At 39.2% G+C, this 13,303-nt stretch overlaps 1 protein-coding gene across 8 annotated transcripts in view; it reads left to right on the top strand.

Annotated features, from left to right (window-relative positions):
* Positions 1-11,779, top strand: part of dlg5a (discs, large homolog 5a (Drosophila)) — a 77,079-nt gene extending 65,300 nt beyond the window's left edge. For all 8 annotated transcript variants that reach the window (XM_061790791.1, XM_061790789.1, XM_061790787.1 and 5 more), the window contains 9 exons: positions 42-225; positions 1,551-1,699; positions 2,680-2,850; positions 3,920-4,110; positions 4,193-4,336; positions 4,422-4,549; positions 4,749-4,858; positions 6,909-7,018; positions 8,848-11,779. In XM_061790791.1, coding sequence (XP_061646775.1) covers positions 42-225; positions 1,551-1,699; positions 2,680-2,850; positions 3,920-4,110; positions 4,193-4,336; positions 4,422-4,549; positions 4,749-4,858; positions 6,909-7,018; positions 8,848-8,951 — 1,291 coding nt within the window. In that variant the 3' untranslated portion in view covers positions 8,952-11,779. The remainder of the gene's footprint in view (positions 1-41; positions 226-1,550; positions 1,700-2,679; positions 2,851-3,919; positions 4,111-4,192; positions 4,337-4,421; positions 4,550-4,748; positions 4,859-6,908; positions 7,019-8,847) is intronic.
* Positions 11,780-13,303: the final 1,524 nt, after the last annotated feature.

Below are 13,303 nucleotides of genomic sequence, written 5' to 3'. Positions count from 1 at the left end.
TTGGTCACACCACGCCACTATCTGTATCTGTTGCCTCCCAGAATGCACTCTGAAGGAAACAACAAGCCGGGAGAGGCAAGGTTGGTGACGGTGCACCGGCCCGGGGTGGAGGTGGGAGTCACCTTGTGTGGAGGAAATCTGCGGGGCGTCTACATAGACAGTCTGGATGAGGACAGTTCTGCCAGAGGGACTGACAGCCTGCTTCCTGGCGACCTCATTCTGGAGGTATGGCTATTTCTTAACTGTTACAAATTAAGGGTCTGATTTACCAAAGGTTTGCGCATACAAAAACTGGCGCAAACTTGTTTGCGCATGCAAACAGATATAAAAATTAATTAACTAACCCAGTGCAACCAGGATTGCTTCTGTCAAACCCATTAAATTGCCGCGCAGTTCATTAATTGTTCCATGGTGAAAACCGTCAGCACTTCCTAAATTAAAAAAAACTTTTTTTTAAATACGTGGTCTCCACCACTTTTACCCTTGTTGCTAACAGCGTGTGCAGTCTAGAGTGGACATGCAATTTAGCGTCCGTTACTGGCGATCTTATTAAAGTTCGTGTTCATTATATTGCACTTGTAAAAAAGGGAGGGTTGGGGGGGGGGCGTGTTGTCATAAATTCTGACTGTGGCGGTAGAGGGTGGAGATACATTTCACAGCTTGGTGATAAAAGCTTCTTGTAACCCTTGTACTTATATAATTTGTCTTGTGGTGTTTTCTAGAACAATACCTGAAAAATAATCGTAATGACAACTACGGAACTAAAAAAAGGAAACTTCTTGAAAGTGATTTTCTGTGAGAAAGCTGTGAGCAGAACACACATCGCAGTTATATTTGGATTCTATTGCTTTTTTTTTTTGGCATTTAAAACAGTCCAAAATGTTATAAAGTTTAAATGTTTAAAAAAAAGAAACAAATATTTGCATTGGAAGATTATCAATATCGTATTGTGTCACTTGGGAGCAAAAAAATTGGAATTGTCACTTGAACCATTCAGTGTAAATTCAGCATCCTAGATTGGATGGTGTTGGAATTTCGAAGGTCTTCTGAGTTTAAACATCATGTGTACTGTGGATTTCCAACACCAGTTCAAGAGCTGGAGTGGCAATATCTTAAAAGACAATTTGCCTCCTGGCATTCCGCAAATGTTGTCATAACTTTTGAGTCAAGCACAGATAAAAGGAGTCTCCTTTCTGTTTTAACGGGTCATTAGTTTTCATTGAGCTCCCCTCTCAGCGTTCTTTTATTCTACTTGGGTGACGTACGTGCGAAACATCAAATCATAATAATGAAGCGTTCCTAGTGTGCCCCCTCCACCTCTAAATGGAGCTGCTTCATGGCATCATCATGCAGTTCCATCACCCTTTCTGTCCTCCAAGCTTCCCTCCTGTTTGCTTTCTGACTCGCTGGCAGCCAAAATCAATATGACGCCCCTTTAATTCAGCTGAAACCTTATGTCGCCCACGTAAGATGGCACAAATGATTTCTCAGAGAAGTGCACACTACCAGTAATAACACTGCTTTTCTTTTGTCCCTGGCTCATTTTGCAGTATAACTCGGTGAATATGAAGAACAAGACGGCAGAGGAAGTCTACGTGGAGATGTTGAAGCCAGCTGAGACGGTCACATTCAAGGTGCAGCATCGGCCGGATGACTTCAACGTACTCAAAGACGTTCCAGGAGATGGCTTTTATATTAGGTACTCGCACAATTCGCACATTCAATTCGCACATTCATTTCCCCAACCATCCATGTATATATATATATATGTGTATATATATATACATATATATATATATATATATATATGTGTGTATGTATATATATATATATATATATATATATATATATATATATATATATATATATATGTATGTATATATATATATATATATATATATATATGTGTGTGTATATACACACACACACACATTCTTCCTTGACAATGTCTGTGGTTCAATAAAAAAACAATAAAGTACAGTAATATGGACCCCCAAAACATTGTTTCTCGATAAGAACACCAGAGTTAATAGTTTTTCCGTTGCAGCAAGTTGGTAGGTGCGAAGCTCAATCGCCAAGTGTGCGGGTGTGAGTCGTTGACTGGAATTTGTTCGTGATTGTACAGTTCGGCAGCATCGCTCGGTGTGGAATGGGCCTGGTTTCTTTTTCTTGAGTTTATCATCAGACTTTTCCTTTTTCCCATCACTGGTGCATTCCTGTGGTGGCATTGCAGAAGGGTCAAAACAAACTTGCGGAGTCGATCCTTTGTGCAGTCTCACAAGGTACCCACAGCGGCAGAGTCTATGAATGGAATATTAAGCTGAGAAATAGTCATGCTGTATTGCTGAGAGTGTTCTGTGGGGTGGGGGCTTCGGGGAGCAGTGTCACAGCAGCTGCTGCAGTCACTTGTCAAATCGGCAAGTGTGCCGGTGATGTCATGTGCAGTAAATACACTGTCTGCCTGGTCAAAGATTGGCTGCTGGGGGAATGACTTAGGAGGCTCCAGCGGGACCTAGGCGAGGCCTACACCCTGTGTGAATTCACTCATCTTTCGTTATCTTGTTCTCCCACCAATATGTCCCATCACATCCGTCGCCTCATCAACTTTACGCTCTTCGCCTCACCTCTTCTCCACGCTCGTCATAACTTGCCATGTATCCGCATCTGGTCCCCTCCCAGAGCACTTTACGACCGCGTAGGCGAAGCCGAGGGGGACTTGACGTTCAAGAAGGACGATATCCTGTACGTGGACGAGTCGTTACCAAAGGGCAGCTTCGGGACATGGATGGCCTGGCAGCTGGATGAGAACGCGCAGCAGATCCAGAGGGGGCAGATCCCCAGCAAGTACATGTGGGTGGAAAATGCAATGCTCTGCATGCTTAATACAAATACACATTTAGCTTTTTTAGCCAGCACCTTGGACAACACTCTACACCACAGTGCTTGCTGCATTATGGACATTATAGTCTCTTGGGCTGCATTTTCATTAGAAGTAATCCCCAATTCCACTTCATTGCTTTTTTTGTTTGGTTGACGTGTGTGTGTGTGTTTGTGTGTGTGTGTGTGTTAGTATTTACTGTACATCATCAATCGATGCATTTTGCATTGCTCACACTGCTGTCACATTGTCAGTTATCCTACTTAAAAATACTCTACATGCTAGGTAAATATTTTTTTTTGTGCACACTACTATATCAAAAATATACCAGAATTAGATTTATTTATTTTATTTTTTTTTCCTTTTCTCTGTTCGCAATAGGAATACATTCTAGTTAGTAGAAAATTGACATTTTTATGTTAGTTTAAAAAGATTACTTGTGTTTTTCTGTTTGTGAATACTGGAAAGATGTTCTAGCCACTTTCAAATTCTGGAAAAAAAATATTTTTTTTGTGACCAAATATAACAAATTTGTTCTTTTTTTGTCAAAATATATTTAAAAAAATATTTTTTTAACAGTATAGTTTTAAAATATTTTAGTGACACAATATTTTGAACAAATGTTCCTTTTGTGACCAAATATTTTTATGTTCTTGACGAAATATCAAATTTGTTCTTTTTTTTTTAGATGTGTATTCTGTATTTGATAGGCTACTCGCATTATTGAAATTGATGCGAATAAAACAATTTTATTCACTGAACTGAAATTCCAGAAGGGGGTAAATATAATAAAGAAAATTATACATTTTTTTGAATAGCAATTAGGAATGTCATTTAAAAAATGTAAGTAAATGTGCAGGTTGTGGTATTGCTACAGCGCTTACATAAAGTTAATAGGACTAACCCAACACGTATGGTGCATATTTAGTGTCATAAACATTTGTAAGATGCTCAGTAGGCTACATTGTGGTGGTGCACACATGTACATTTTTAGGTTTCTGCAGACTATAATAACGATTGCCCCGAACTCCGATGTTCCAGGATGGACCAAGAGTTCTACCGGCGACACAGCATGACCGAGTTGAAGGAAGACTCGGGCAAGACGCTGTCTGCCGCCGCTCGCCGCTCCTTCTTCAGGAGGAAGCAGAAGCACAAGCGCAGTAGCTCCAAAGACAGCAAGGAAACGGTGGCTCTGGATGCCATCAGCACTGATTCCATCCCCTTCCTGGAAGGTGAGTGTGCGGTGGACCCTGTGGGGGGGCCTTGTAGAGGTCCTAGTGACGTCACCATCACGTACGTGTTATCCTTCTGTAGACTGTGTAAGCCTGGCCTACCAGAGGGTCCAGAAGGTGGAGTGCGCCTCTCCCAGACCTGTGCTGGTCCTCGGCCCACTGACGGACCCCATCAAGGAGATGCTGGTCAAAGAGTCTCCGGGGAAGTTCTTCAGATGTGTGCTGGGTAAGGTCTCGCTTTGGGAAACACTGTGTCGACAATGTTGCCACATTAAGATGAACAAATTAATCTTTTTTTTTTGTTCCTGCAGAGGTAATGAAGGCATCCCAACAAGCCATCGAGCGAGGCGTCAAGGACTGCCTCTTCATCGACTACAAGCGCCGCAGTGGCCATTTTGATGTGACCACGGTTGCGTCCATAAAGGAAATAACAGAGAAGGTATATGCCCTATTTCAGTGAGATTTAATCTGACGTGAAAACTCTCCGTTTGTTTGTTCTCAATGTCCCATGATAAGGTATTGTTGCGTTTCATCTCAGATATCAACAAAGAAGTCTTCTGCGAATAGCAATTTTTTTATTTTATTTGTTTAATCTCTCTTAGTTTATGATGGCTTTTTCGGTTTTATTTCCGTTGCAGGGTTGTCACTGTTTGCTGGACATCGCGCCGCACGCCATTGAGAGGCTTCACAGTGTTCACATTTATCCAATCGTTGTCTTTGTCCGCTATAAAAATGCCAAACAAATCAAGTAAGTAGCACCATCACACACAAAATGCTGTCTGTCAACCTACTTGACAATATGCTGTATGTGAACAAATAAAAATGAATGAAACATTTGGATTTGGTCACCACAGCTCTAAAGATTTCATCTCAGCAGGACTGTTTCTGTTTCTAGGCAAGAACTCAACTGATTTTGAATGATTTGCTGTTTTAGGGCTCGGTACCAGTTTAGTCAGGGAGCTTCTTGGTACTTTCAGTTTTTATTTGTCGAAGCAAGAACCATTATGTTTTCATGTTATTTATTTACCTTTATTGTTGTTGTTATATTTTTCTTGTTTTAAAATATATTTATATATTTTGGTCATCTCTCATCAGCCCTCTTGGCCTCAATTGGGTATTTTGAGTTCTTGCATTGCCTGTGTTTCTTGATTGTTTTTTTTATTGAAAAAGAATATATATATATATATATATGTGTATATATTAACATGGCGATTGGTATCTTATTGTTTTATGTACTCTATTCTGTCAAAGCACTTTGTAAACATTTGTTAACCTGCAATATAAATGAAGCTATTATTGTTGCAATGTAAAATGCCATAAGATAAAATTCGAACATAATGATTGTAATGCTCTACCAGTCAGTTTTGACCAAACTTCTTCAGTGACTATTTCGCACTTAGCAAGAGCTCGGTTCATTTTGAAGATAGTCCAAAACAAACATATTGCCTTTTGGCTCCCTGCTGCTTCTTCCTTGACCATTGTGGTCTGAAGTAAATCACCATTGTGTTGGTTTTCCACTTATTTTGTTGACGTTTTCTGTAAAACCAAACAGCCATGACACAACAAAGAATTACACCTGCTGTATGTTCAAATACATCACAATCTTCGTTTTTTCTTCGTTCACAAAAATCGCCAGCTCAGTGCTATCACACAATGAAAAACACCATTGACAGGCCAATCGAAATTAGGATCAAAAAGGCGGTACTTAATGTATCTCGCAAAATAATGAACTTTGGTACACAAACGTTGTAGGAACACATACAGACAGACACCATAACGATACTCACAGGCATATACTCTAAAGGTTTTGTGAAAAACGAGTTATATTGAAGGTCCCCTTCCATCAGAATCCATATTTTGCCACTGTTTAATTATGCATATCATAGGTCAAAACAAGTCTGTGACCTGCTTTAAGTTTGACAATCAATGCATTTTGTGGATTGAATGCAAAAAAAGATAAACTGTATAAGGCTTGCAAAATGACCCGATCAGATTTCCATGTTTGTAACCATAGAAATGTCCTAATTGTACAAGTACCTACCTACTTTGTGCTTGCTACACGCCCACTCATCTCAGGAATAGAATGGCTATGTGACCACGCGTCTTGCGTCTTGTGCAAAGCTTAAACTTGGCGTCACCTGCCAAACTCAGTGGAGTTGAGGAATAAATGGCTTCACATTTTTTATTGTTATTATTTATTCAGAACCATTTTGGAACCAGAATTGTGCTGTGTTTGGGTCCATTTAGTGGAGGATGACTTCGTAAACATAAGCTTTCGCACACCAAGCTCTGCAAATATGGTAGAGAAAAGCATACGTGTTGTTTTATAACAACATTAGATTTATAATTTATAATATAACTGTGGATGAAATAGCGAAACTTTTTCAGTCTTTGTCACTAAAATGTACACGAGCAAAGAACATCTCGCGCAGGGCACAGAGTGAATGAGAGCCAAGCTCGAGCTTCTTGTTTTTTTCCGCCCACCTTGCCTGTAGGAGTTTGCTCCTTACTTTATTGCTACTATGTCTCTCCGTCTTTGTGGTTTAATGAAAGCAATATATATGCAGCCTTCACAGGTTGGCCGTTTAAGGTAGTCATGCGACGTCACTATGAATGCTTGTTCCCGCAACGTCGCCAAGGATCAATCAGAGCAATGCTGTTTTCCATGGTTAAAGTTGACATTTCAGTGATCCAATCAGAGCAAAGTGTATTTACATATTGAGTATTGATAAATCCGGATGAATGATGACGAATGATGTCCCATGCAATGTAACTAAGGTGTCCACCTTTGTCCACAGGGAGCAGAAAGATCCTCTTTATCTGCGTGACAAAGTGTCTCAGAAACATTCCAAGGAGCAGTTTGAAAGTGCACAGAAGATCGAGCAGGACTACAGCAAGTTCTTCACAGGTGTGTGTGAAGAATGATGTGAATTTCTTAAATTTCTGCATGAATTGAATAAACTGAGGCTACTTAAACTAATAACCTACAACCGCAATTCCAATGAAGTTGGGACGCTGTGTTAAATATAAATAAATACAGAATACAATGATTTGCAAATCATGTTCAACCTATATTTAATTGAATACGCTACAAAGACAAGATATTTAATGTTCAAACTGAGAAACTATTGTTTTTAGCAAATAATCATGAACTTAGAATTTTATGGCTGCAACATGTTCCAAAAAAGCTGGGACAGGTGGCAAAAAAGACTGAGAAAGTTGAGGAATGCTCATCAAACACCTGTTTGGAACCTCCCACAGGTGAACAGGTGGGTGCCATGATTGGGTGTAAAAGGAGCTTCCCTGAATTGCTCAGTCATTTACAAGCAAAGATGGGGCGAGGTTCACCTCTTTGTGAACAAGTTTGTGAGTAAATAGTCAAACAGTTTAAGGACAATGTTCCTCAACATACAATTGCAAGGAATTTAGGGATTTCATCATCTACGGAAATAATATCATCAAAAGGTTCCGAGAATCTGGAGAAATCACTGCATGTAAGCGGCAACGCCGAAAACCAACGTTGAATGCCCGTGATCTTCGATCTTTCAGGCGGCACTGCATCAAAAACCGACATCAATGTGTAAAGGATTTGACCACATGGGCTCAGGAACACTTCAGAAAACCAATGTCAGTAAATACAGTTCGGGGCTACAACCGTAAGTGCAACTTGAAACTCTACTATGCAAAGCAAAAGCCATTTATCAACAACACCCAGAAACGCCGCCGGCTTCTCTGGGCCCTAGCTCATCTAAGATGGACTGATGCCAAGTGGAAAAGTGTTCTGTGATCCGACGAGTCCGCATTTCAAATCGTTTTTGCAAATTGTGGACGTCGTGTCCTCCGGGCCAAAGAGGAAAAGAACCATCCGGACTGGTATGGACGCAAAGTTCAAAAGCCAGCATCTGTGATGGTATGGGGCTGTGTTAGTGCCAATGGCATGGGTAACCTACACATCTGTGAAGGCACCAATAATGCTGAAAGGTACATACAGGTTTTTGAGAAACATATGCTGCTATCCAAGCAACGTCTTTTTCATGGACGCCCCGGCTTATTTCAGCAAGACGATGCCAAACCACATTCTGTAAACATTTCACCTCACTTTCCTACTGTGTTCCCTGTTGGAACCTAGTACGCCTCTGTACTGTATTGAAAAAATCAGAATAGGATTACGTCATTTTCTTTTACTTGCTGTCCACGACCAACCCAAAATGGGTCCGAGAGCCACTTTTGGGTCCCGACCCAACGGTTTTAGATTCTGAAGCACAGAAGAAAATCAACAACAGAATGGCTTCAGAAGAAAAAGTGCTGGAAGTCCAAAGTCCTGACCTCAACCTGATTGATAAGCTGTGGCATGACCTCAAGAGAACTATTCACACCAGACATCCCAGGAAGTCCTGCTGAACTGCAACAGTTTTGTGAAGAGGAGGGGTCCAAAATTCGTCCTGATTGCCATGCACGTTTGAGCTGCAACTACAGGAAACGTTTCGTTGAGGTTATTGCTGCCAAAGGAGAGTCAACTAGTTATTAAATCCAAGAGTTCACTTACTTTTTCCTCTCTGGTCTGTGAATGTTTACGTTAGGCCCTATAAATTGTTTGTGTGATATTAGTTTAAGCAGATCAGACATTTGATAACCAATTTATGCAGTAATTTCTGAAATTCCAAAGGGTTCGCTTGCTTTTTCCTCCCACTGTATACACTGCTTCACTACGTTTAATGCAACATGTCTCCTTCGCAGGCATCGTCCAAGGCGGCTCCCTCCCGTACATTTGCACTCAGATCATGACTATAGTGGATCAAGAACAAAGTAAAGTCCTATGGACGCCGCTCGGCTGCCCTTAGCGGATGAAGGGGGCGCTCCTCTTCAACACTAATTAATGACACCCTCCTCACCACATATAATAGGTACACTACATTGTAAATTATCTATTTTTCTTTTTCTCCAAGTACTCCAGAGCAGGCACGTAGCACTGGCTCTCCACCTTGAAGCTCATTCAGTCTTCCCTAAAGGAATCCTTGGTGGTTTGTGTGTGTGTGCGTGCGTGCGTGTGTGCGTGCGTGTGTGTGTGTGTGTGCGTGTGTGTGTGTGTTCACTATTGACCCAAATGATCTGCCTCCACGCCCTCTTGTGTGTACACAAACCTTAACACTAATGATGTTCACAACCTACCAGGGAGTGTTAGGGCCACGCTGAAAAGGGGGGGGGGGGGAATTATGAGACAAAAATATAAAGTTCCAAGAATAAAATCATGATCAAAATAGTTATTTTGGTATATAACAAGTAAAATAGTTTCTTTTCTCAATATTTACATACTTTATTCTCTTTCTAAGAAAATATTTTTTTTCTCGTAATGTTGGGATTTTATGCTCACAAAATAACTTTTGCTTCAGAATAGTACTTTAGTTTAAACAGTTTGTTTAATTGTGAGTTGTTTTTCACTTAATATTGATCCTTTTGTTTTTCAATATTGTGACTTGTATAGTTTGACCTAACTCACAAATGGTTTTTGTTCCAATGTAATTACGACTTTATTTTTGTAAAATTCTTTCTTGTAAAATTTACTTTTTTCTTGTAATGTTACAACTTGATTATCATACATTTACGACTTAATTCTTGTAGAATTCTGAATTTTTCTCTTTTTTTTTTCTCGTAAAATTGTCATTTGTTATATTATGACTTTATTTCCGCTATATTTTTTACATTATTCTTGGAAAATTATGACTATTGTAAAATTGCATCTTATTGCTGGTACTAGTATGACTTTGCGTTCCTTGAATGCAGATGTTTTTTCTTTTTTCAGACTTAAAAAAAAAAATCTTGTAATATTTTACCTTCATTCTCATAGAATTACTACTTTATTCTTGTAAAATTATTATTTTTCCATGTAATATTTCTGACTTTTGTCTTGTAAAAATCAGACATTTTTGTTGTAAAATTATAGTTGTATTCTGGTAAAAGTTGGACTTTCTTGTAGTATTCCAACTTCTTGTAAAAATAAGACAAAATTCCTTTAATAATACAACTTTATTATGGTGAAATTCTGACTTCCTTATGACATAGCGTTACATTGTATGTCATACATCAATTGTATAAATTAATGGTGTAAACCACAAATATATCACAAACTATGATTCCCGAGACATTTTTTTAATTGTAAAATGTCAACTTTTTCTTGGACATTTCATCATGGTTCTAACACTCACTTGGTAAGAACTTGCCCATGTAGCAGCTCACATCGGTGGACCCCCCCCTGACAATTTTAAACCTTACTGACAAATATTGTGCAATTCGTTTGTGGTTGAGTCTGTTGTTGTTATAATTGTTATTGTTGTAATGATAAGTGTAAAGGTGGTTGTCATACGTACTGTAGCTGCGCTCACACTGCCCGCGGTGATGGCAACCACACGTTAGCTCTATGCATTGTGTCCTCTATGTACTAGCAGGGAGTGTGCCAGCGTTTATTATGGGCCTTTCGGAAAGTGCCTTCTTGTAGAAGACAAGATCTCCAAGCAGCCCTCTGAGTATGCGCGCGCGTGTGTGTGTGTGTGTGTGTGTGTATGTGTGTGTGTTCATGTCCGATGCGGGGCTGCAGCAGGAAGCGTGTGACAATGGCTGAGGGTTTTTTGTTTTGTTTTGTTTTTGATTGTTAGTTTGTTTGAAGAAGGTTAGGAGGCCAATGTGGCGTCCAAACGGGTTCAAGTCCTCAGAATGCACTCCAGGGCTAGACAGACCACTGTGTAACTAGATCCTTCTCTTTAACGTATATTTAACAACTTAGAGTATGTACACATGCACACGTATATAGTATACATATATATCTATATATAAAAGAATCCTATATATTCCATGTATTTTCTCTAGGTCATGTGCCTAGGAAGGTCTGGCAGTCAAGTTTGCATGTTTTTTTTGTCCCGTTCCCCCCTCCCCCCCCCCCCATTTTTCTTTGTGGTTGGTTGTCAGTAACCCTTCTCCTGAAAAGAAGAGACACTATGAAGCAGCATTTGCAGGGTAAAATCTTTAACTCATCATCCGTTTAGTGACGTTTTCACTGTTATTTAATTTTGTTTTGAGTAGGGAGGAAGAAATACGGATGGCCTTCGCGCAAACTGTATTTTATCGTGCCAAAATCCACTAAAAGGTATATTTACCCGTGTGTGTGTTTGTTTGTCTTGCACTTGTTTAGCTGTGAACTATAAACATGTAACTGTTGGCAGGTTTCCAGTAGACTACCAATACTAGGTACTATCATATTTGCTTTCACTAATTAGCTTTTTTTTTTTTTTTTTTAAATGTCTCACATTCAGTTCCTTACATTTCATCAAGGGCCTTTTTATTCTGACGAGAGGTGGGGGGGGGGGGGGGGGGGGGGGCATGAATTATTTGAATTGAAATAAAAAAGGGATCTATTCTTGCACAGTTTATCAGAGGAAATGTGGACCACCAGTTTGACGATTGGGCCTTTAAAAATAAGGATTTAAAAAAAAAAAAGTAAGCCAAGTGTAATGTTACTATTTTTCTGTGTAGATAGCATGTTAGAGGAAAATGCGGGATACATCATGGAGCAGTTGTGGATGCCAGGTACTGATCAAACGTTTCTTTATATGAAAAGAATGTGATTTGTATGTTGAGACATTAACATGACAATAAAAGTATTTTTTTTTTGTCTGTATCACAACTTGGACTGTCAGTGTTTAGTTGCAGTAGTACTCTTATCATTTGAAATGTCTTAAACTAACCGGACATATCATTAGGTAAAGCGACCCAACATATTAAGATCCAGCACTGGCAAAAACTGCCTTTGATAACAATGCTAAGATTTGATTGGCAGTTTCATAGAAGTATCTTTTTTGTTGTTGTTGTTGTTATGGTTGTAGTTTGCAGGGCTTTACAACTAAAACTGCATCATACTGAGGTTTGTCTCCAAAGAAAATTAATGTTGCAAATTTTAATTGATTTAAATTCAATTCAAATATTAGAAATATTCTACATTTAAATATAAAAAGCAAATATTCCAAAATATTTTTACAAAAATCCCATTAGAATTATTTTTTTCTACATTAAAAAATGTCAATACTGTTTTACAATTGTTCTACTTTTTGAGTATTTTTTAATATTAGAAAACATGCTAAAAGATTACAAACTTTTTTTTTCTCAAATATATTTTGACGATAAGCGTTCAAATTTAGATTTAAAAAAACATTTCATCCATAACAAATCAATTTGAAATATATTAAAAACTTCTTACATTTTTTAAATATATATATATATAAACTGTACTGAGACCTGTTTCTAATAATTTTTAAAAAGTGAATGTTCAAATCTGTTCAATATCAATGTACTTTATTCTAAAAGTATAATAAAATTATTTTTAAATTAAATTTTCTTACTGTTTTTGCCATTCTTATGCTTTTTTGTTTGACAGCTCAACCATTTGGTAGAGGCTCTTTTTTTAACACTATTGATTTTCTTTACAAAGAAAAAAGAAAAACCATTTGGAATTGGTTGTTAAAGGTTTACACTTGTGGTAAGCGAGCAGCAGGACAGTGATGATCTTCATGTCCACCATCTTCTGACAGGAAAACAATAACAGATGTGGCCTCCTTGACAGCCACTCACAATTCTTTCGCCGCCTTCAAGAAATCCACATCCACACTATTTCCACTTCCACATTTCCATGTCTCTTTTGACTCCTCCCCTCCCACGTGTCCGCTGTGAGAGGCTCTCGCCCGACAGCTGGTGCTTGACGGGTGCAGGCGAGGATGGATGATCACTTCCTGGGGTCGCCCATAAACACCACAAAATACACGAGAGGTGACGCCATGTACGCCAACATCTGCTGTGGGGGTTCTTCCCGCCCTCATTGGGGACTAAATTGAACTACATTCATGAAGTGTTTTCATTCTTTTATTTTTGTATATTTAGGAAACAATTACAGTGAAGAAGCCCCCCCCCCCCCCCCCCCCCCCCCCCCCACACACTGTGGCAGTTGCCCTTCTTGCCAGGCGGGGGAGCGCTCATTAACTGTTGCAATAAATATGGATATATTACATTAAATATTGTGCCCTGCGATTGGCTGGCGACCAGTTCAGGGTGTACACCCCCCTCGCCCAGAGTCAGCTGAGATAAGCGGTACAGAAAATGGATGGATGGTCTGCTTCTTTTGAAAAAAGTCAAGTGCATTGATGGGGACAAA

This window comes from Phyllopteryx taeniolatus, chromosome 11, assembly GCF_024500385.1.
Source record: "Phyllopteryx taeniolatus isolate TA_2022b chromosome 11, UOR_Ptae_1.2, whole genome shotgun sequence".
Lineage (NCBI taxonomy): Eukaryota > Metazoa > Chordata > Actinopteri > Syngnathiformes > Syngnathidae > Phyllopteryx > Phyllopteryx taeniolatus.
The sequence above is the reverse complement of the archived record's forward strand: the minus strand, read 5'-3'. Positions and strand labels throughout refer to the sequence as shown.